Here is a 19,057-nt window from a genome sequence, read left to right as displayed (position 1 = left end):
GACTGCTCTGGTTGACTTTGCTCTGGTGTTCTGACTTGCTAAAAGGGTGTAGAATGTACCCAGTAACTACCCTCGCTGGAGGGGTTTACATCATCGCCTTCACGTCGCCCGCATGCTGCACCTTGCGGATCATCGTTCGGTCGCACTCGTCCACCGTGCGGATCCCAGCTAGCCCCATACTCTGCCATAGATCGGCCAGGAGGCCTTTGAGGACCTGCTTGGCTCCATTGCGTCCATCAATACCAAACCCGTAAATCACCGGTCGACCGACTAGCACAGCCTTGGCTCCCAAACACAGTGCCTTGATAATATCGCTCCCTGTGCGCGCCCCGGAGTCGAACAGCACCGTCATTTTATCGCCGACCGCATCGACAATCTCTGGGAGGACATCTAGAGATCCGATGGCACCGTCAAGTTGACGACCTGCTGGATTGTGAGTAACTATTCGCTCAAATCGCGTCACCGGTAATTTTTTGGGGTACGCCAAATGCGACAAGAACAAGGGTGTACACCTACCGCCGTGATTTGAAACTACAACCCCATCGCATCCGTATTCAAGCGCTTTTCGCGCATCCTGGACGTGCTGGATGCCCTTCAAGACAATTGGCCCATCCCAATGCTTCCGGACAAAGGCTAGATCTTCCCAAGTGTGTGGCGCGCTTGCGACCACCTGCCCTAGCCATGCCCGCGATGCGCCCACGATATCGTCCTCGATCGTGGCTTCGGCCTCTTTCTCAAACTTGGCCCGGAAGACCGGATCGCTGAAGCCCACTTGGCATCCAACGCCCTTGATGAAAGGAACATACGCATTGTCCAAATCCGCCGGTCGCCAGGCCAAGGACCATGTATCCAAAGTGATCACCAAGACCGAAAAGCCATTCTCTTTGGCCCGTTTCAAAAGCGACAGAGTGATATCATTGTCCTGGGGCCAATAGAGCTGATACCATCTCTTTCCGCTATTGCTCGCCGAAGCAACGTCTTCAATCGAGCTGGTGGCCGCCGTGCTCATGGTATACGGCACACCAACTTCTGCGCAGACCTCCGCGAGACCCGTTTCCTTGTCTTCATGGAAGATCCCCTGAACCCCGATGGGAGCCATAATTACGGGAGTGTCGTATTCCTGCCCAAATAGCTCGATTGACACGTTTTGGCCCTCCATCTAACAAAATCATTAGCAGCTGGGATACCAACAGTGGCAGGCAAAAGAGAGTAAACCAACGCTACGCATCATCCTCGGGATTCTATTGATTCGGAATTTGATTAGAAACCATTCAAATCATCACAGTAATTCTTGAATCGAAACCAAAATCACGCACAATTTCCACTGTCGAAAAGCCAAGCGATTGCTGTCCATTGTCGCCCGTTCACCTGCTCCCCCAGCTACGTAATTGAACGACCGCTCACCCAAGGCCTTCTTGGCTTGCTCCTCCAGCAGCCGAGGGTCGGTCGTCACACTGGGCAGGATGCCCATGAGGGCTCCCTTCCCGTAAATTTCAGTCTGATAGGCGCCGTAATTTTCTTCGGACATTGCTGGCAAATAGAAATGCGATTGAGGGAATGACACAAGTCAGGGTCGCAAAGCCGGGGAAATCCCCAGATGGGACCAGGTGGAGTCGCCCTGGACCTCGGCGCCTGGAAGACCCTAAGTCCCATGACAGCCGAGCACGTCCACCGGCTACCAACAACTAGGAAAATATAGTGTAGAGCAAGCTACAACTAACTGAGCATTTCTTAGAACACAATCACCTACGCCGTCTATCATAGTAGGAGGCGTTATACGTAGTTCGTTGCTTCTAGAATCCCAAATGCGAGAAATTTTGCGACTTTCATCAACGGCAACTCCCTTGCACTTCATATTTGACGATATGCGACCCATTCAATCACTCCACATACATACTTTCTTGAGGATGAGTGTAATTCAGCAGGCGGCATACAAAGTACAGCACAATAAGGAACATGGCTGGATCAGATAGGACAGAGGCTCGAAACCACATAGTTGTGGCATGTTGGACTACAGATGAACAAATGCATAAGCATATAAAATGCATAAGCATATAAAATGCATAAGCATATAAAATACATAGTCCACCAGCCCTTGTGAAGATAGCGAGTAGGCAAGGGGGTTCTCTGGTGGGGAGATCCCTGCATTAGATTGTACTCTGTGTAACTACAGTCACCAAGTGGTCGGCAGCACCTACAAAATGGCCTTTCCGGAGAAGCTGTACAATTCGCCATGTGACTCACAATCGAAAGGCCTCACATTTATGGGGTTTCCCACCAATTGTCATTCGAACTGTCTAGCCCAGCCCTTATCAGAAACGAGAAGGCGTGATTCCCAGCTGTCCGACGGGTGATCCCGCTGCCTTGGCGCTTGGCAACTTAAACGGCGGAATCCCTGCCATCGGCAAAAATTTTCTTTTGATAATTGTCAGACCTCATTGCCCCTCCTTCGGCCCAGGATATGCGATCTGCCCTGTAGGTACACAATTCTAGATTTCTATCTGCTATAGCAGGTCGCTCAACGCAGGGATGGAGGGGCAACTCGAAGCCAAAGGGGAGGTGGGGCCGTCGAAAGCGAGCGAGCCCGAGCTGCTCGACGAGGCCAGTTCAGTGCCGACTGTCGAAGACGAAAAGATGGAGCGAAATTTGATATGGAGAATTGACATACATATACTTCCATTCGTGGTCTTGTTGTATCTGTTCAGCTTTCTTGACCGAGGTTCGTAGTGCTCTGTCCGCTGCTCTCTGACTCGCGTTGCTGCGGAGCTTCATCGATCTGTCGTCTCTAACCTTGATTCCCAGTGAACATTGGCAATGCACGCTTGTATGGCCTCGAAGAAGACCTGGGCTTGGTCGGTGACCAATATCAGATCGCTGTCTCTATTCTGTTTGTGACCTATTGCGTAAGTGAAGACTGGCGATGACCCACGATGCCCGACTAACTGTGAGATCTAGTTCTTCGAGGTGCCCTCGAACCTTGTCATCAAGAAGCTCAGGCCATCCCGTTACATTGCAGCCATCTCTATCATCTGGGGAATTATCGCAACCCTCACGGGTATCACCCAAAACTACGGTGGGCTCATTGCTTGTCGAATTCTCCTCGGAGTTGTTGAGGCAGGGCTCTTCCCAGGGCTTATGACCTACTTGACTCTATTCTATAGCAAACGTGAGATTGCTCTGCGAACCGGCTACTTGTTCAGTAGTGCTGCAATCGCGGGCGCCTTTGGGGGTCTGCTTGCGTACGGAATCGGATTCATGGATGGCATCAGTGGACTCCGAGGATGGCGTTGGATCATGATCCTTGAGGGTATCCCAACTGTCTTGCTGGGCATAGCAACGTGGTTCTTCCTGGCCGATGACCCTGACACTGCATACTACCTGAACGAAGAAGAGCGGGCGCTCGTCGTGCGTCGCCGTAGCCGCTATGTGGGCCAGACAGCATCTGCCCAGAAGTTCCACTGGGCGGATGTCAAAGAAGGCGCACTTGATTGGAAGATCTATGCCTTTTGCATTGGACAATTCGGAGTTGACACCATGCTGTACGGATACAGCACTTTCCTGCCTACTATCATCAAAGGAATGGGTAACTGGACCACCCCCGAAGTCCAAGCACTTACGATTCCATGCTATGGTCTTGGTGCAATCGTCTATCTGGCTGTAGCTTGGCTGAGTGATCGAACACAACACCGTGCATTCTTCGTCTGCCTCTTCAGTGCCATTTCCGTCATAGGCTACGGGATTCTGATCTCGGATTCTTCATCTGGGGTGCACTATTTCGGTGCGCTTCTAGTTGCGCTTGGCCTTTATGTCACCGTCGGCCTGCCACTTGCATGGTTGCCAACAAATCTGCCTAGATATGGAAAACGCACCTTTGCAACAGGTCTGCAACTCACTTTCGGCAATATCAGCGGTGTCATGTCACCCTTCCTATACAAGAACTCCGAAGCACCCCAGTATGTTAGAGGAAATGCTGTTACGTTAGGACTTGTCGGATTCGCTGGCATTGTATACGGCGGTATGTGGTACTGTCTGCGTGTGATAAACAAGCGTCGGGCCCGTGGCCTCGAGGATGCTAAGATTGCTTCCATGTCGGAGGCAGAGATCCAGGAACTTGGTGATCGGAACCCAAGATTCATGTACAGCACTTGATGAGAATCTTTTCACATGATATATATAGATGAGGTGGCTTAGTTGTCCCTAGATAATTGCTAGACTATTAAAATACGTATGACCAATATTGAAACCTGTGTCATAGTTTAATGCATTTAAGGACAATATACGTATATCCATCGTCGCTGTGCTGTCCTTAGCCTCTCTCGCGGGGTAAAGGAATTGGGCATTGTTTGAAATTGTTTTGATCAGATCAAAACAGTTCGTTTGTCCAGATGAAAGATCTCTTATTTTGAAAAATTCTGTGGATTGAATGAATTCGAGGTTTAGATCAACCACCGGAAAGAGAAGTTTGAGGATTTTCGTGAAGTGTGTGGAGTGGATGACAATGCCGAGAAGATTGCTTTCTTGAAATAGAATGAAATCATTCCATGTAGTATTAAGATGGGTATTCTCAAGTTATATATTTTGAATACACCCTCTCCGTCACTTGTGCTGGAGCTATACAGCTCACTAGGATCGAGAGTTCATGGATAGTTCCACTCATTATGTCATTTTTCATTATCGAAGGCCATCGGATTTTGGGAATTTACTTAAATTATGAGCACTTTTTTTCTTTCCGAAGTTGGGTTCATATCGAATTGGGTTGGAGTTTGGAAAAGTAGAACTCCCAGACTGACCAAGGCAAGCATCACGTGATTGGTATCCCGGCGAACCAGTGTTTACCAAAAAGTTTCCCTCATCGCCGCTGGACTCGCGCTCTGCCCAACCTGAGGTGGATCCTTCGCTTTGAAGAAGGACTCTTTGTTCTCCTAAAATATCCTCCAAAGTATTCATCTCACTCTGCACATTCAACGGGGCTCCGATCATCATGGAGTATCACGCCGTGCCGCTTGAGGAGCGCGCAAGAGATGAGAAGGGCAACCTTCTTCCCTGGGGCTATGTTTACAAAGAGTGAGTATCTGCTATTCATGAGCATACCGCCTTAATGCTACATCGCAATACTGATCAATGGTTCTTCTAGCGAATCTCGTAATCCTCGCAGGCCACCGGAGGAAACGGGGCCCTTTGGCAAGCGGAGAAACGCCCGATATGAAGCCCGATCGCGAACCCGCACCGGCACACCGGCAAAGCGCGAGAATCCTAATGTGGCTGAATTCGGCCGACTGTTTGCTCAGCAACAAGAGGAGGAGAAGACTACGGTCGGGTTGCCCAAGTCCTCTTCTTCAGGTAGCCTCGACAACCCCCGGAAACCGACAGAGAAGGTTGCGACGGAGTGTTTCTTGTACGGATACAAGGCCAAGGATGCTGAATGGAAGGTGATCGATAAATACGAACGCATCTCGCAGGGCTTCATTTGTGAAGATTACCCACGGAGTGACCCCAACTCTGCGGCTCAGTACGCACAGCTTCTTAGCGGCGGAGACGTCGTCATTCGCACCAATCTCTCCGCCGACGCGAATCGCAAGTCCAAACGCTACGATGGTGGTTTTCACTGGATCAAGGTCACCTTTGATTCATCTCAGTCCGCAGATCGGGCGTGCTTTTACTCGCCACAAGAGATCGATGGCCACCTTGTCTTCTGCGAGCTATATCACGGCCACGGTCCTGCCAACGACGCTCCTATCCCAGCAGACTCGTCGGCCGCGGATCGACTTCGCAACAAAGCTCCGCGCACCTTAACCTCTACACATTCCTCCGCCTTTCTGTCCAGCAAGGACAGCCAAGGCTCGCTCACCCTGCCGCGGTCTTTCGCGATGAACAACCTCTCCAGTGTGCCCGACATGACCTGGCCTGAAGAAGAGCGGTCCCCCAATTCATCAATAGCGACCACCACAACAACCGCGGGCACGATCACAACCACATCGGGTACAGCTACATCCGGCACGGCCACGGCGACTGGGATCTCGACCAGCTTCGGCGCCTCCACGACCGTCCAGCAGCGTCATCCGTCCGCGCCCGAGGTTAAGCCCGAGTCCGAATTCATGACGCACATCCCCAACGTTCGCCGCACAAAGCTGCGACCCTTGACCGAAGCCCTCCCACCCCAACCTACCGTGACCGAGCGCGTACTGCGCTCAATCCCTATACTGAGCTGGTTCACCGGAGATATCGTGGGCGATGGTCCGCAGCTGCGCGAGGACGGCACCTTCGACTATGACAAGTCGGGCGCCTACTGGAGGTTTTGGTATATGGTGGACAAAATTCTGGGCACGGACATCTGTGGACTGAAAGAAGAGTCGTGAGTTCGTGGCCATAATCTTGGTCAAAGCTATATTTGAAAGCAGGGCACTTTCGGGAATATCCAACCAGTCCTGCTACATACCTTCCCTCCCCAGTTCAAGCATGAACAGACCCTTCGCACCACAGCTGGGTCCCCTCTCAGACGAGAGAAACAAGCCGTCCTTGTTGACAATCAGGAAAGCGGGCTCTGCCCAGCGGAGCGTGAAGCAGAAAACCCAGCAGCATTAATCAGGCGTCGTGGTTGGAACATCTTTGTTTTTCTTGTTCTATTTTTGCTTGTATGATAGTCCCCAGATGGGCATTTTGATGCGACATTATGAACCGTCCTCACCAGGGACTCTTTACATGCTCTCCAACAGTCTTTTTCAGTAACGCGTGACCCCGTGGTTTCTTGCCGTAGTTTTAGCGAAGGCAATATCAAATGACTAATTCTACTCTTAGATATGTATTACATGCACTGATATCATTTCCCGGGCAGATTATGGGCCATTTGTCTACGAGGCTAAGTGCCCGGGGTGATAATCTGAGATATGTATAATCCCGAGCCTTACTCATGGTTGGTAATACGCTGGGAAAACAAGGCATTCAACCAAGTGACGCTTGCGAATTGCAAGAGAGCCCCAAGAGCCCCGGACTCAAGGACGGGGTACAAGAGCCCAGTACTTGAGCGCTGCGCAGGATCATGGAAAAGGGATCCAAAGGACGATGGGGGAAAAAAAAAGAAAGGTAACGTCACGGAATCCAGACAGCAACTGAATGAATACACTTCATTGATCATAGCATAGACCACGATAAATTTTAGAGGTAGAAGAGGAGGAGATGTGAAGCCCGCATCTCGGAGGACGGAGACCCAGGCAAAGGGCCAGGGAAAAGGAAAAGCGGGATCGTTGTTCTATTTATTAAACCGAGCTGCTGCTGGCTTACTCGACCTTGCTCTCGAAGTTCTCGCCCTCGACGAGGTCGGGGATGTCATCCTCATCGTCGTTCTTGTCACCGGCCTGGTTCTTCTGCATGTTCTGGTAGGACTCGGCCAGCTTGCGGAGGGAGGCAAGGCTGTCGGGGCCGAGCTGGTTCAGGATGCCGGGAACGAGCTCGGTGAGCTCCTTCTCCTCACCGTTGCCGTAGAGGGCGAAGGTGTTGGAGGGGACGGAGGCGTGGACTGAAGTCGAGAGAGAAAATGTCAGTCTTCTGTGTCTTTTCTTTTGCGCGGTTTTTGGGATGAGGGGTTGAGAGAGAGAGAGAGAGAGAGATTGCTGCAGACAGAGCGCAGTTGGCAGAGAGAGTAGGCGCTAGGTGAAGAAAATTCGATTATTGGGGTGTAACTCACCGCGGGGGTTGGCGAAGTGAATGACGTTGCCGTCCTCCTTGAACATGTTGACCTCCTCGATGGCCTGGATGGGCTGAACGTTCATCTTCTTGAGGGTGGCCTGGAGCTTCTTGTCATCGGCACCGACGGTGTGGTGGACCTTCTTGACCTTGCGGCGGGGAGTGCCCTTGCCTCTGCAATCAAAGAAAACATCTGGTTAGCTGGGCTGGCACGTACAACGGTGTGATGTCAATAATGTATAAGATGGTGGTTGAGATCGGAGTGTGTAGATGATGAGATGGATTGTGCCAGGGCCAGAATGTGCGGGATATCTCGGTCTCGTGCGATCGGAGGTGTAGCATGATCCCCGCATCGATGTTTCCGGCATATCAACAATCGGTAACCGAGGAAGCGAGCATCCTGGCCGGAGTCGCACACCTCGTTTTCCATCGTCTGGGTGTTGTTTTTTTCGAGGTGGGAGGGGGGGGGAGGAGGGGAGGAATGCCGAGAATTGGGTGAACGGGAGATAGCTTCAGGACAGAATTGATACATACCCTGTCCAATAATTTCATCAGTTAGTTGATCAGTTTGGAAAAAAGGATTTAAGCATCAGAGAAGATCCCAAAACACAATGGCCTAAGGAAGGTAAAAACATCTGGAGCAGGCCAGGCAGATCTCATGCGACCGCCTAGCTAAGCTCTAGACCTTCAATTCCAGCCAAAAGCCCCGCGAGGAACCTTCTCTAATGCTCGGATTTCATGTCCAAATAGACCACCTACCAATCCGCACGCTCGCCTGCATCTTCGCCAGCTTGGCATGATCCATTGTGAAGGTTATGAGGGGGGATATGTGTTCTGCGGTCGTGGCACGTTAGTCGAATGATAACCGAAGAAAGCCGAAATCACGGGAGGGGAGGCGAAAAGTCGATCGAGCGATCTGGAATGATCGGATGGTCTTTTCGTGATTTAAAAAGGAGCAGGTTAGGGCGTACCGGGTGGAGGTTGAGGGTGGTTGGAGGGGTATTCCAGAAACGAGGTTGAAGGGAAGGTTGATGATGCGCATGGAGTTTTGTGTGGGGAGTTGGCCCAAAACGGATGTTCGCTAATGCGCCTCTGGTTCCCGCGCTACAGAAGGCCGCCCGCCCCCAGTTTCTACGGAGTCCCTTTTACGCTCTCTACGGCTGTCATTGCAACAAAAACAACGGGCATGGGTTGGGAGGATGTGGTTGCTGGTGCTGGATGAGGGTGCGATGTTTCGCTTGTGGGCGAAGGAGGGACGCTGCTCGGCTAAACCCTAACCGCCGAGTCGAGTATCGTATAGAACTTGAAGGGATCGGGCCGTTGTCTAGGTTGAGAGTCGATGGGATACGCAACCACCACCATCTCAGGTTCGCAATAACCGGCAGAGATTTTCTTGTATTGCATTCTATGCTATTTTACTCAAGTATCCTCCTACACCACCACCTGCTTCTTTTCCCACAGGGTAAAATGCTTCCGCCACGGGTGTTTCTCCCGGAAGCCGAGCAGCCGCTTGATTTTTGCATTTGACAGCGGCGCCTCGAACTCCTCAAGCGCCCGGGTAATAGGGATGCCAGGAAACTGGGCGCGCAGAAACTGCTCCGTTGGGTTAGGATTGGTGATCGTATCGTTGGTGGCATTGAAGACTTGGAACCCTAGCCCCGACTTCTGCAAACCCGCTTCGCACATGCCCCCTAGATCCCGGGCATCGGTGTATGACCAGCCGTGCACCTTCCATAGCTCCGGCTCGTGCACATAGCTATAGAAGATGTCCTCGTTGTACTCCTCCGGTCCAATGACATGCCCAATGCGCAGGATGTAGATGTCAGCGCCGTAGCGGGTCGCGAAGCCGCGTGCCACCCGCTCGTTGCAGAGCTTGGCAATCGCGTAGGTATCCGTTGGATTCACATCCTGATCCTCCTCGATCGGGAACGAGGTGTAGCTGGCGTCACCCTGCGCAAAGGACACCCCGTAGACAGTCACACTGCTGGCGATGATGATCTTGCGGATGCCGAGCTTGCAGGCGGCATCGATGATGTTGTACGTGCCCTGGGTGTTCGCCCGGAAGGTCTCATTGTCGGGCACCAGCATGTTACGAGCATAGCCAGCCATATGAATCACGGCATCCGGTCGTGGTGGCAGCCCTTCGGGGAAGGGCTCAGTGAGAGTCCATTGGCCTGAAAGCGCGTTGAATACCTGCCCACTGTCGGCCAGGTCAGTTTTCAAGGTGTATACGGAGGAATGGCCCATCGGCATGAGATCCAGGTTCAGGATCGTATGCCCGGCATCAAGAAGTTCGGCGATGATCGATTGGCCCGCCTTGCCGGAGCCGCCAGTCACGACGATGCGGCCCATACTGGGGTCTGGAGATAACTGGATGATGGGGAGTCCAAGGAAATGCTAGTCGTACGGGCTTAGTTGCACAGGAATGAGGTGGAAAGAGCCGCGTCCGGTGCTCGTGGAATCGATCGAAAGCATCTGAAAGTTGTGGCTGAACTTGGTATCATCATGATGACATTCGTATCGTTTGCCTCCCAATCATCGCCTACCGCGACTATTTCATCAAGGCCAAAAGTGCCGATATCTGATAAGAAAACGCAAAAGACTCCTAACAGAGACAGAGTATGACATGGAGTATACCAACAAATGGTATAGTGGCCCAGAGGCTTCTAACCGAGATTTATTAACAAGCACAAGGGGTGGTGTTGTACAGAATCAAAAGTAAATGGTATAATATCCCGAAGAAAATGCTAGCTCCGCTCCTCAATCTGGGCTTCAGTCCACTCCCAAAGCTGTTTGGCAGTAGCAGAGTTCTGGACGAACGCAGAACCGTTGCTCCGGAACCCCACAGGGGTATAATAAGCTCCATTGACCAAATTGGCCCTCGCGGTTGTGGCAGCCCAGAGAGAGTTCCAAGCTCCACTGGACGGGTTACGAAAGAAACAACTCGTTGCAACCCCCAAACTATGTTTCGCGAGCGAGCCCGAAGCTTTGGCATGTGCATACAGATCGCTGTTGACCGCACCGGGATGCACCGCGACCGAGAGGAGTTCCGGATAGCGGCGAGCAAGCTCGGCGGCGAAGAGGATGTTCGCCGCCTTGGACGCCCCGTAACGGTTCCAGGTACTACCCGCCAATAGCGCCGGAGTCGAAGTCATCCCCTCGAACGTCGGAGGACTCGTAACGTGCGCCACGGAGGACAAGGTCACCACGCGAACATCGGGTGTAACCCCGCGGGCTCGCTGGGCGGCGACTGTCTTCTGCAAGACGGGCAGCAGCAGCTTGGCGAACAAGAAGTGGCCCACATGATTGGTGCCCAGTTGGACCTCGAAGCCCTCCTCCGTTTTTGTGGCGGGGTTACCCATTGTCCCTGCATTGAGGATCAAGATGTCCAGCCGATCGCTGTCGGCCTGGAACTGGGCTGCTGCGGCCCGGATGGATTTGAACGAGCCCAAGTCGAGCGGAATATGACGAATATCAGCTGGGGAGGGGAGCTGGGCCTGGATTGACGCGATGGCATCGCGTGCTTTGCTTTCTGTGCGTGCGGCAAGGTAGATGCGGGCAGGACGATGTTTGGCAAGCCGGAGAATGGTTTCTTTGCCTATACCGGCATTGCCTGGGGAGATCGCGTTCTGATGTCAGCTTGCTAATCATTGACAAGGAAAAAATCTCCAAGGACTCCCTCAAGGCACCCGAAGGGTCGTGATAGATCAGTACCTCCAGTCACCAAGATCGTCTTTCCCTCGATGTCGGTAATGTCGCGATCAGGATTGAACGAGGATCCCAGGAGGCCAAACGTAGCTTCGTTCAAGGTTGGCCCGAAGCTCGACAGGCCCTCCAGAGGATGTCGCAGGGCATATCCGAGTAAGCTGCCGCCGACAGCTAGATCGCGCACTTCCATGTGGTGTGTCTTCTGTGCAGATGTACGGAGAGTTCGGGTTACGTTGGGGCCGCCCCGGGGAGCGGGGCATACTTTAAGGCCATCGTGAGGAGTTCTAGCGCTGCGAGCCGAGGGAAGCGGAGTTTCCACTAGCGAAGATTGCATGTGGACGCAACCCTGCCGGCTGTAGTTTTGTGGTTTCTTTTGGGACCCGATCCGTATTGAGGAGTCTACCAAAGAATGGGACTCGGAAAGGGGCCCGAGATGAGGGAAGGAGAGAGAGCTGGAACGAGCTGGAAAGAGGAGCTTTGCTGACTGCTTATCGGCGCGTGTGCGCCAACTGATCGGGTGCTTCGGCCTTGTGAACGCCTACCGCGCCCGGATCGAAACACTAGATCTTCATGATGGATCGTATCCACTCCGCCCATCGTCTCTAATTGTCTACAATCCTTCTCCAATCCCACAGAAATTGAAGACGCCGAAGATCCGTGGCATCAGCCTGTCCCACCCAGCAGCCCCGCCAATGGCTCTGATGCTGCGCGCGACACGCCTGCCAACAGGGACGCCCCCTGCATGCACTGCAACTATTATATGGCCCACTCCCCTGTAGTTCTCGCTTCGGACTATTTTCCTACAGGAGCTGACAGACTACTTCCGTCGTCGCTCATTTCATGTCGGCTCTTCTCTGTCCCGCTGTCGTCTGATTATCGTGTGCGCGACCTTCCATCCTTCGATTGCACCTGCCACTATGCGTTTCCTGTGTTTACACGGCGCCAGCACCAATGGCGAGGTATCAATGAGATCTCCCCCCCTCTCCCCCCCCCCCCACATTCGGACTTGTCCACTGCAACCACCTTCATGCTGACCAAAACCAAAGATCTTCGAGATTCAGACCGGCGGGCTGCGTCAAAAGCTCGAGAAAGATGGTCATCGCTTCACGTTCATGAACGGCCGACTGCCTAGCCAGGTCGAAGAGGGTACGGTCCTGTCATTGCCCCAACCCCGTTGTCCACTCCTGTCTCCTGTATACTTCCGATTTCCTCCCTGAATCTCTTTCTCACCGTTCCCTGAACAGGCCTTGAGGGGGTCGTTGACGGCCCTTTCTACTCCCACTATCCCCGCGACCCCGCATTGCCAAGCGCCGACGTGCTCGAAGCCTTCGAACATGTCCAGCGCATCATCGATACTGAAGGCCCATTCGATGCCGTCATTGGCTTCTCACAAGGCGCCGCCCTCGCGAGCGCCATGCTTGTGCACCACACGAAGACCAATCCCGCTGCGCCGCCGCCCTTCCGCGTAGCCGTGTTCCTGTGTGGCGGCAGGCCGTGGAACAGCTCAGGCATGGCATACGTGGAGCCACAGCCAGATACATATCTGATCAACATCCCAACAGCACATGTGGTGGGCAAGCTGGATCCCTTGTATGAACAGGGTTTGGTGCTGCACGCGCTGTGTGAGCCATCCAAGGCAAAATTCTATGACCATGGGTCGAAACATATGGTTCCATTTGATCAGAAGAACACAGATGAGATGGTGAAGATCATCGAGGAGACTATTGCGAAGGCCATTCGAGGATGATAACCTGGGACTTTGCTGGGAAGGAAAAGGTCTAGGGCATGTCTTTCTTGTGAATTTTCTTTGCGTGTGGCCTCTACCGTGCTTCGTTTGCCTTTCCCCTTATTTCCTTACTTTGCGTATTGATTGGTTTCTTCTTTCTGAAAGATCATGATTTAGACGTCAGCTACGGTGGCTGGCTGTGCATTAGTATGTGGAGTGTTTCTTTAATGAAAGACGCATTGATATGAGTGCTTGAAATGCAAGAAATTGTACGGTTACTGGCGCTAGCGGTGCTTCTGTGCAGTGGACTCGGCGGCTCGGGATTGATATCTGGCCCACATCATCGCAGCGAGCAGAACCAGAATCCCCAGCAGCGCCGTGAAACCCCATCGCCCCGCTGCAGCGCCGTTCACGGTATTGAGTTCGTCCCGTCATAATCCGGCCGATGCCTGGCCATCCCCCTCTGGTGGGATAACCTTCTCAAGGAAGTTCTCCAGGTCGCCAATCTCGATCGGGTCGGCACTATGGCCAAGGTTGCTGCAGCCGGCAGAGTCAGTACATGGCCATTCCAAAGTCAAAAAAAAATAATCGGTAGTGGTGAGTAACTCGTACCTGTAAGTGTTCAATGAAACATCTTTCGCGCCAATATCCTTGATCTTCTTGTATGAGGCCTCGCCATAAGCGTGCGGGACGACTTCATCATCCTCGCCGTGCGCCAGGAAGAACGGAGTATTCTGGTTGGGCCACTCCTCGGGGAGAAAGTTCTTGATGCGGTCGCTGAGTAGCAGGTAGCAAGACAGGCCAAAGACACCGCCGAGCTTCTCCTTGCTGCTGAGGCCTGTAAAGACGGACATGGCACCACCCTGGGAGAAACCACCCAGCACAATGCGCGACGCCTTGATGCCTTTGTCCATTTCCTGCTGGATAAGGCCGTTGAAATACTCGCGGGAACGCAGGATACCGGTCTCATCTTGGGTGCGAACATTTTCTTCAAAGTCAAGCTAGTTATCAAAATCGATTCTTGTAAGTAAATTATTCCATTTGGACCGGAGGGGAGTAATATTTACGTTGCGACCCAGCTTAGCAATGTCATACCATCCAGGCATAGCCATACCAAAGTTCTGTCTCAAGGTTAGCATGCCGCTTCACTCTGCTTTTATCCTCCAATGTTGGCCATACCACTGTGATCGGGATGTTGGGTGCATTAGGGAAGATGAAGGCAACCTCATCGAACTTGCCACGGCGACGCCAGTTCTGAGCGAGGTCCATCCTGAGTGAAAAAATCGAGTGTTAATTGCAGTGCGCTTGGGAAGACTAGCCAAAGGGAACATTATCATACCATCCAGCACCGCTAAATCGAAAGATTGGTTAACAGGGAATCTTTGCTTGCATGTAAGTGGTCTGAACAAACCTGTCACCCAAGCCATGGGCCATGATCACAGTGGCCGTATGCTTCTTGAGCGCAGGCACAACATAAGGGGCGCGAATAGACATCTTGAACAAGAATCTATCATAAATCGTCCGGTCGCAAGCGAAAAAGGAACCTTACGGATGATAAGCTGTTGATTGTGCCATTCTGCCGAGGCTCTGGGCGGTGTTTGGACACAAGTGCGGCGAGCTATGGAAGGCGGTGAGAGGGAAAAGTGGCACGCTCACTAGGCCTATTTGGGAACTCTTCAAGAGGCCTCACTTCACAAGATCTTCTACAAGAATCAATTCCTCACTCAATTATGGAGGGTCCATTGACAGGAAATGGAGATAGAAATAGTTTTGAGTGCCTTTCTGAACCTCTCTGATTGCATCTAGTTGAAATAAATAGAAATTCCCAAGTCTAAATGTGCCATAGAGATAAGCAGTGGCAGAGAGGGTAATAACATTTTCTTAATAGGTAATAAAAGTTTAAAGACCCATTTTTACTTTCTCAGAATCTGCTAAAAAGAAGCTCTCCAGGGGTTCTAACCGTGAATTTTGCAAGATTTGGCCGAATATGTCTGTGGAGAGGACTGCAGATTGGGAAACCGTTACCTGGATTGGGATATTGCCATTATCACCGATACTTGCAGTAGGTAAAAGTGATAGGACTAAATAAAAATATCTTAGGGTGATTTGACTGAAAGAAGATCACAAATGACAAAATATTCATAGATGAACAGTACCTAGTCAAGAGAAAGCTGCCCGGGAATTCGGAACTGCAGCTGAGCGAAACAGAATCTTCAGATCTTGCTAGCGTAACAGGAATATGATACTGAGGAACGGATGACACGAGGAAAGTGACAACGTAGTATCTCACACTTTATGAAACTAACTGTCGATTCATCGGAGTGATATTGGAGCGTTTCTCCTTCTTGAGAAATTTTATCATAGGTCTCTGATCATTTCTAGATTAGTATTACACGGAAAATGCTGACATTTCCTTCGTGGAGCTGGCGTTTGCATAGTTCTTGCTTTCATTCGATGGAGCGCATACATAGCCATCATGCCACAAGTTAGGCTGCATTAGGTGAATAGAGCTTGATTTGATCTGATTTGACGGAAGGGGAACGGCAATGGTTGCCGGAAATTATTCTGTGTATATGCACTTAAAACAACGCGCAATCAATGCAAAGCCTCCTAACAAAGCAGTTGTACCTGTGACTACTATGACAAGCCCAAATCCACTACCATATGCTTGCAATGCATGTCCAGACCAGGGATCTACCCGAATTAGCGCTTCGCTAAAGGGACCGGAAACCACGTTCCCAATGCCACGTCCCATAGCGATTGCTGAAAATATCAGAGTTGCGTCTGCGGTTGGATCAACACGTTGAACCTCATGAATCATGCCGGACCATATTGCTGAATAGCTTCCCGCAAAAATGCCGTAAAAAACAGAAAAAACCAATAGAATCGGAACAGTGGTAGCAAATCCCCATAGTAAGAAAACAGAGACCGCGGTTCCAATGGTTGTAATAGATATACAAGTCAGTACGTGGCAGCGATCAGATAAAAAGCCCATTGATACACTTCCAAACACCGACGCTAGATTGAGAGCAGTCACAGTGAGCGAGGCAATAAAATTTGAAGCCCCGACAGCATGAGCAAAGGTTGGAAGATAAATTCCAGGCAAAAAAAATCCCAAAGCTTCAAGAATGTTGCCAAGCTGATAGACGACAAATACCCGGTTGAACAAGAAGCGTGCATTCAGTCGATGATAGGCTACCTCAGTCGAAAGGGGTAGACGAGATTTGTGGAAATACAGAAACGGAGCAGCAAGGACAAAAATCAAAGCCGCTAGAATCCTGAGAGTCGTTTGGAATCCGAATTGTCTTAGGAGTTTCTCTAACATAATTGGAAGGATAATCCCAGACAGACCGGACCCCGCCCAGACTATGCCGAAAGCAAGGCCTCTTTTTTTATCAAACCACTCGGACATGAATAAGATTGATGGGCTATACGCTATACAGCCACCAATTCCAAACCCGATACCTTGAGACAAGACGAGATGGGTAACATTTGAGGAAAAAGAACCCAAGGCGAGCGACAAGCACATTATGCTAAGACCTATCGTGGAAAACCACCTCGCCATGCGGGGAAGAAGAATCATGGCCACAATAGCCAAAGGGCAGCTCATATATGCCACTCCCTGTGCCAAAATTTAGCGAAACAGGCCATGGAGTATGGGGGTTGAATGTCCTTACGGTTGCACATGTGCCAATGACCGCCACCATTTTCGAGCCTTGAAACATCTCGTTATCCCGATAGTAGCTTTCAAAAACACCGAAAGCGAATGCAACCCCTTTTTCAAGTTAGAGACATCTCAAATATCTTGAAGGATATGACATACCCCAGACCAGGGCCTCGATCATCGCAGAGGCAGCGAGGAACATCCAGGCATGGAACCCCCCATCTACGGGAGGTAACTTTTCTGGGTCACAGATGCTGGTTGGGTGCTGATTTTCACATTGTGGTAGAGTTGTCTTCTCGTAATTATTTTGACTGGTAGATGAACACGTTTCGGTATCCATTGACTTGAATTGTGTCTTCGGAAATTAATCATCACTGGAAAATGAAGGAGGAAATCTTTTCTTAAGACCAAAGGCTACACTTATAACTTAAAATAGTACTAATATACGTGTTTTCACATTCTGCGGAGCTTCAAACCATGGCGGGTAAGAAGGGATGAGAAATACAGTCAAATGATGGGAGGAATTTATCACAGAATACGCTCAGTTTTGATGGTCCGGCATGTACAACAGCCAATAAGCCGTCGGTTTGTTTCAATTACATATTAGGAAAGGATTGGCTTCGACGTCATTCCTTCTTTGAAGTGAATTGAAACCAATGAATGAATCCAGGGAGCTGCTAGTCTCTCGTAATACATCATCGATTCTAGATGAATTTGTTGTGGAACAGAGCTCCTTCATTAGGTGTCAGAGCTTTTGAATCGAGGACTACATTTTGAAATTAATCGCAGAAGTGATATAATCTCACCTTGACGATCGTTTTTTGGATCGAAAGAATAACGCACTGGTCAAAACGGGAAATAGCCACAACTAGGATAAATAGTTACCTAAGCTTCCTGTTATTATCATGCGATCGGAACGGGAATTTGGTGATTGTGATGCGACGCTGGGTGGGGTTCAGGCATCTTTTATCTTATGTCTGTCCAGAGAATAGTGTCTATTTCCTTAGCCCCTTGGATCTCAAAAGCTATAAGCAGCGAGACTTGACGTGCTATATATGGGTAATTTAATCATCAAAGGGCTGATCCCTAGTTTAAACCGGGATGAAGCGGCTAGGGGCGGAGATTTGTATGTCAAGAATGTAGGGGTCGAGTATTTAGGAACGCAATTTTCAATGGCGCCGCCACCTATGCTAATATCTTCCAATCGAAATCTATTATAGCTGCATAAATAGGAGACAAAAGTCGGATATCGCTGACTATATAGCTACTTCCACATAAGCGTGTCTTCGCGAACTATTAATTACTGTTGAACTAGTAAAGTCAGTTGAATGGATCTAAGGTCAGGTCGTGAAAGGGGGGTGCCTTCTGGGGCAACACCCTGATTGATAGATTGAATACTGCGTACAGTCATTACAGATATAGTCTGTCTGCCAGAAAGCTAGAATAGCAACATCTATTTCCTAATCGGCAAGGCCTAACCAGTGTCGTGGTGTGTAATGGCTTGGTGGTTGGGGTTTTTGATCTGACCGGTCCTTTTATACCTAGTCAAAGTTAATAACGAGCTTCCGTGGCTCAATATACAAGAGGCTTTTCCTGGGAATGAACTTATTTCAAGGGCCAATGACAATGAGAGACATTATTCTCCTACTAGAATGGCCATCGACGACGGTCAACAATGGAAGCTAGGAATTGCAGTGGAAGAAGATGATCATATATTCAAAATATGCCCAAGGCCTGTGTTCTATGTTTGCTAGAAACGTCGTAGTTAGAACCTCCAATGGACTTCAGCCCTTAAATAGCCAAGTAAACAAGTCATGGATACCGGTAGTCGCTAGATTTAAAGAAGCCAAGGCGTTTGATCATAGAGATACTAAAGAACCAGGTATAATATATGTGTTCAATTCTGTTCTTTGGAACAGCTTTTCAAAATGTGGATTGGAAATTTGCGCTAGGTGCTAGGCTTGAAACGGCCTTTCTGAAAGTGAAGATTGCACCAAAGGCTTCGTATCTCCCTAGAGTACCATCGGAACTATGACTCAATGATGCTAATTGGAAAAGTTTCACGCTATTGCCGTCGCTTGATTTGCGTTGGGTGATATTTTTCGGTAGGCTTTGAGCAAGGCCACGAAATACCGGCCATGAAAGTCGTTAACACAAGTTGTTCAAACCATATTACAGCATTGCAGAGCTAGCGCCCTTTTGATACAAGTTGAAAATTTTAAATACATGTCATCTTATTTTCAGTCAAATAAAACACCATCTACCATCCGCCTAATACG

General features: G+C 50.3%; 8 protein-coding genes across 8 annotated transcripts; 3 read left to right on the top strand and 5 right to left on the bottom strand.

Moving 5' to 3' along the window:
* Window positions 1-85: 85 nt before the first annotated feature.
* On the bottom strand, window positions 86-1,099 carry N7462_001017 (uncharacterized protein; the record flags this gene model as incomplete). The annotated part of the gene is made up of 1 exon (XM_057072743.1): window positions 86-1,099. One exon carries the CDS (start codon window positions 1,097-1,099, stop codon window positions 86-88), a length of 1,014 nt encoding a protein of 337 aa, XP_056939273.1.
* A 1,430-nt stretch (window positions 1,100-2,529) lies between these two features.
* N7462_001016 (putative MFS transporter) lies at window positions 2,530-4,149 on the top strand (the record flags this gene model as incomplete). Its single annotated transcript, XM_057072742.1, has 3 exons — window positions 2,530-2,719; window positions 2,803-2,903; window positions 2,956-4,149. 3 exons carry the CDS (start codon window positions 2,530-2,532, stop codon window positions 4,147-4,149), a joined length of 1,485 nt encoding a protein of 494 aa, XP_056939272.1.
* Window positions 4,150-4,981: 832 nt separating this feature from the next.
* On the top strand, window positions 4,982-6,356 carry N7462_001015 (uncharacterized protein; the record flags this gene model as incomplete). Its single annotated transcript, XM_057072741.1, has 2 exons — window positions 4,982-5,064; window positions 5,135-6,356. The coding sequence occupies 2 exons, from the start codon at window positions 4,982-4,984 to the stop codon at window positions 6,354-6,356; spliced, it is 1,305 nt and encodes a 434-aa protein (XP_056939271.1).
* A 918-nt stretch (window positions 6,357-7,274) lies between these two features.
* Window positions 7,275-8,722, bottom strand: N7462_001014 (nascent polypeptide-associated complex subunit family protein; the record flags this gene model as incomplete). Its single annotated transcript, XM_057072740.1, has 3 exons — window positions 7,275-7,513; window positions 7,682-7,854; window positions 8,652-8,722. The coding sequence occupies 3 exons, from the start codon at window positions 8,720-8,722 to the stop codon at window positions 7,275-7,277; spliced, it is 483 nt and encodes a 160-aa protein (XP_056939270.1).
* Window positions 8,723-9,111: 389 nt separating this feature from the next.
* N7462_001013 (NAD-dependent epimerase/dehydratase family protein) lies at window positions 9,112-10,032 on the bottom strand (the record flags this gene model as incomplete). Its single annotated transcript, XM_057072739.1, has 1 exon — window positions 9,112-10,032. One exon carries the CDS (start codon window positions 10,030-10,032, stop codon window positions 9,112-9,114), a length of 921 nt encoding a protein of 306 aa, XP_056939269.1.
* Window positions 10,033-10,427: 395 nt separating this feature from the next.
* Window positions 10,428-11,578, bottom strand: N7462_001012 (putative short-chain dehydrogenase/reductase family protein; the record flags this gene model as incomplete). Its single annotated transcript, XM_057072738.1, has 2 exons — window positions 10,428-11,293; window positions 11,395-11,578. The coding sequence occupies 2 exons, from the start codon at window positions 11,576-11,578 to the stop codon at window positions 10,428-10,430; spliced, it is 1,050 nt and encodes a 349-aa protein (XP_056939268.1).
* Window positions 11,579-12,305: 727 nt separating this feature from the next.
* Window positions 12,306-13,135, top strand: N7462_001011 (Serine hydrolase FSH; the record flags this gene model as incomplete). Its single annotated transcript, XM_057072737.1, has 3 exons — window positions 12,306-12,347; window positions 12,435-12,534; window positions 12,633-13,135. 3 exons carry the CDS (start codon window positions 12,306-12,308, stop codon window positions 13,133-13,135), a joined length of 645 nt encoding a protein of 214 aa, XP_056939267.1.
* Window positions 13,136-13,545: 410 nt separating this feature from the next.
* On the bottom strand, window positions 13,546-14,608 carry N7462_001010 (palmitoyl-(protein) hydrolase; the record flags this gene model as incomplete). Its single annotated transcript, XM_057072736.1, has 6 exons — window positions 13,546-13,651; window positions 13,727-14,115; window positions 14,182-14,235; window positions 14,294-14,384; window positions 14,454-14,465; window positions 14,526-14,608. 6 exons carry the CDS (start codon window positions 14,606-14,608, stop codon window positions 13,546-13,548), a joined length of 735 nt encoding a protein of 244 aa, XP_056939266.1.
* Between the last annotated feature and the right edge of the window lie 4,449 nt (window positions 14,609-19,057).

The sequence above is a fragment of the Penicillium macrosclerotiorum genome (genome assembly GCF_028827735.1).
Source record: "Penicillium macrosclerotiorum strain IBT 26536 chromosome Unknown utg000001l_segment0_segment0, whole genome shotgun sequence".
In the NCBI taxonomy this organism is placed as follows: Eukaryota; Fungi; Ascomycota; class Eurotiomycetes; order Eurotiales; family Aspergillaceae; genus Penicillium; species Penicillium macrosclerotiorum.
This window is presented reverse-complemented; position numbering and strand designations above follow the sequence as displayed.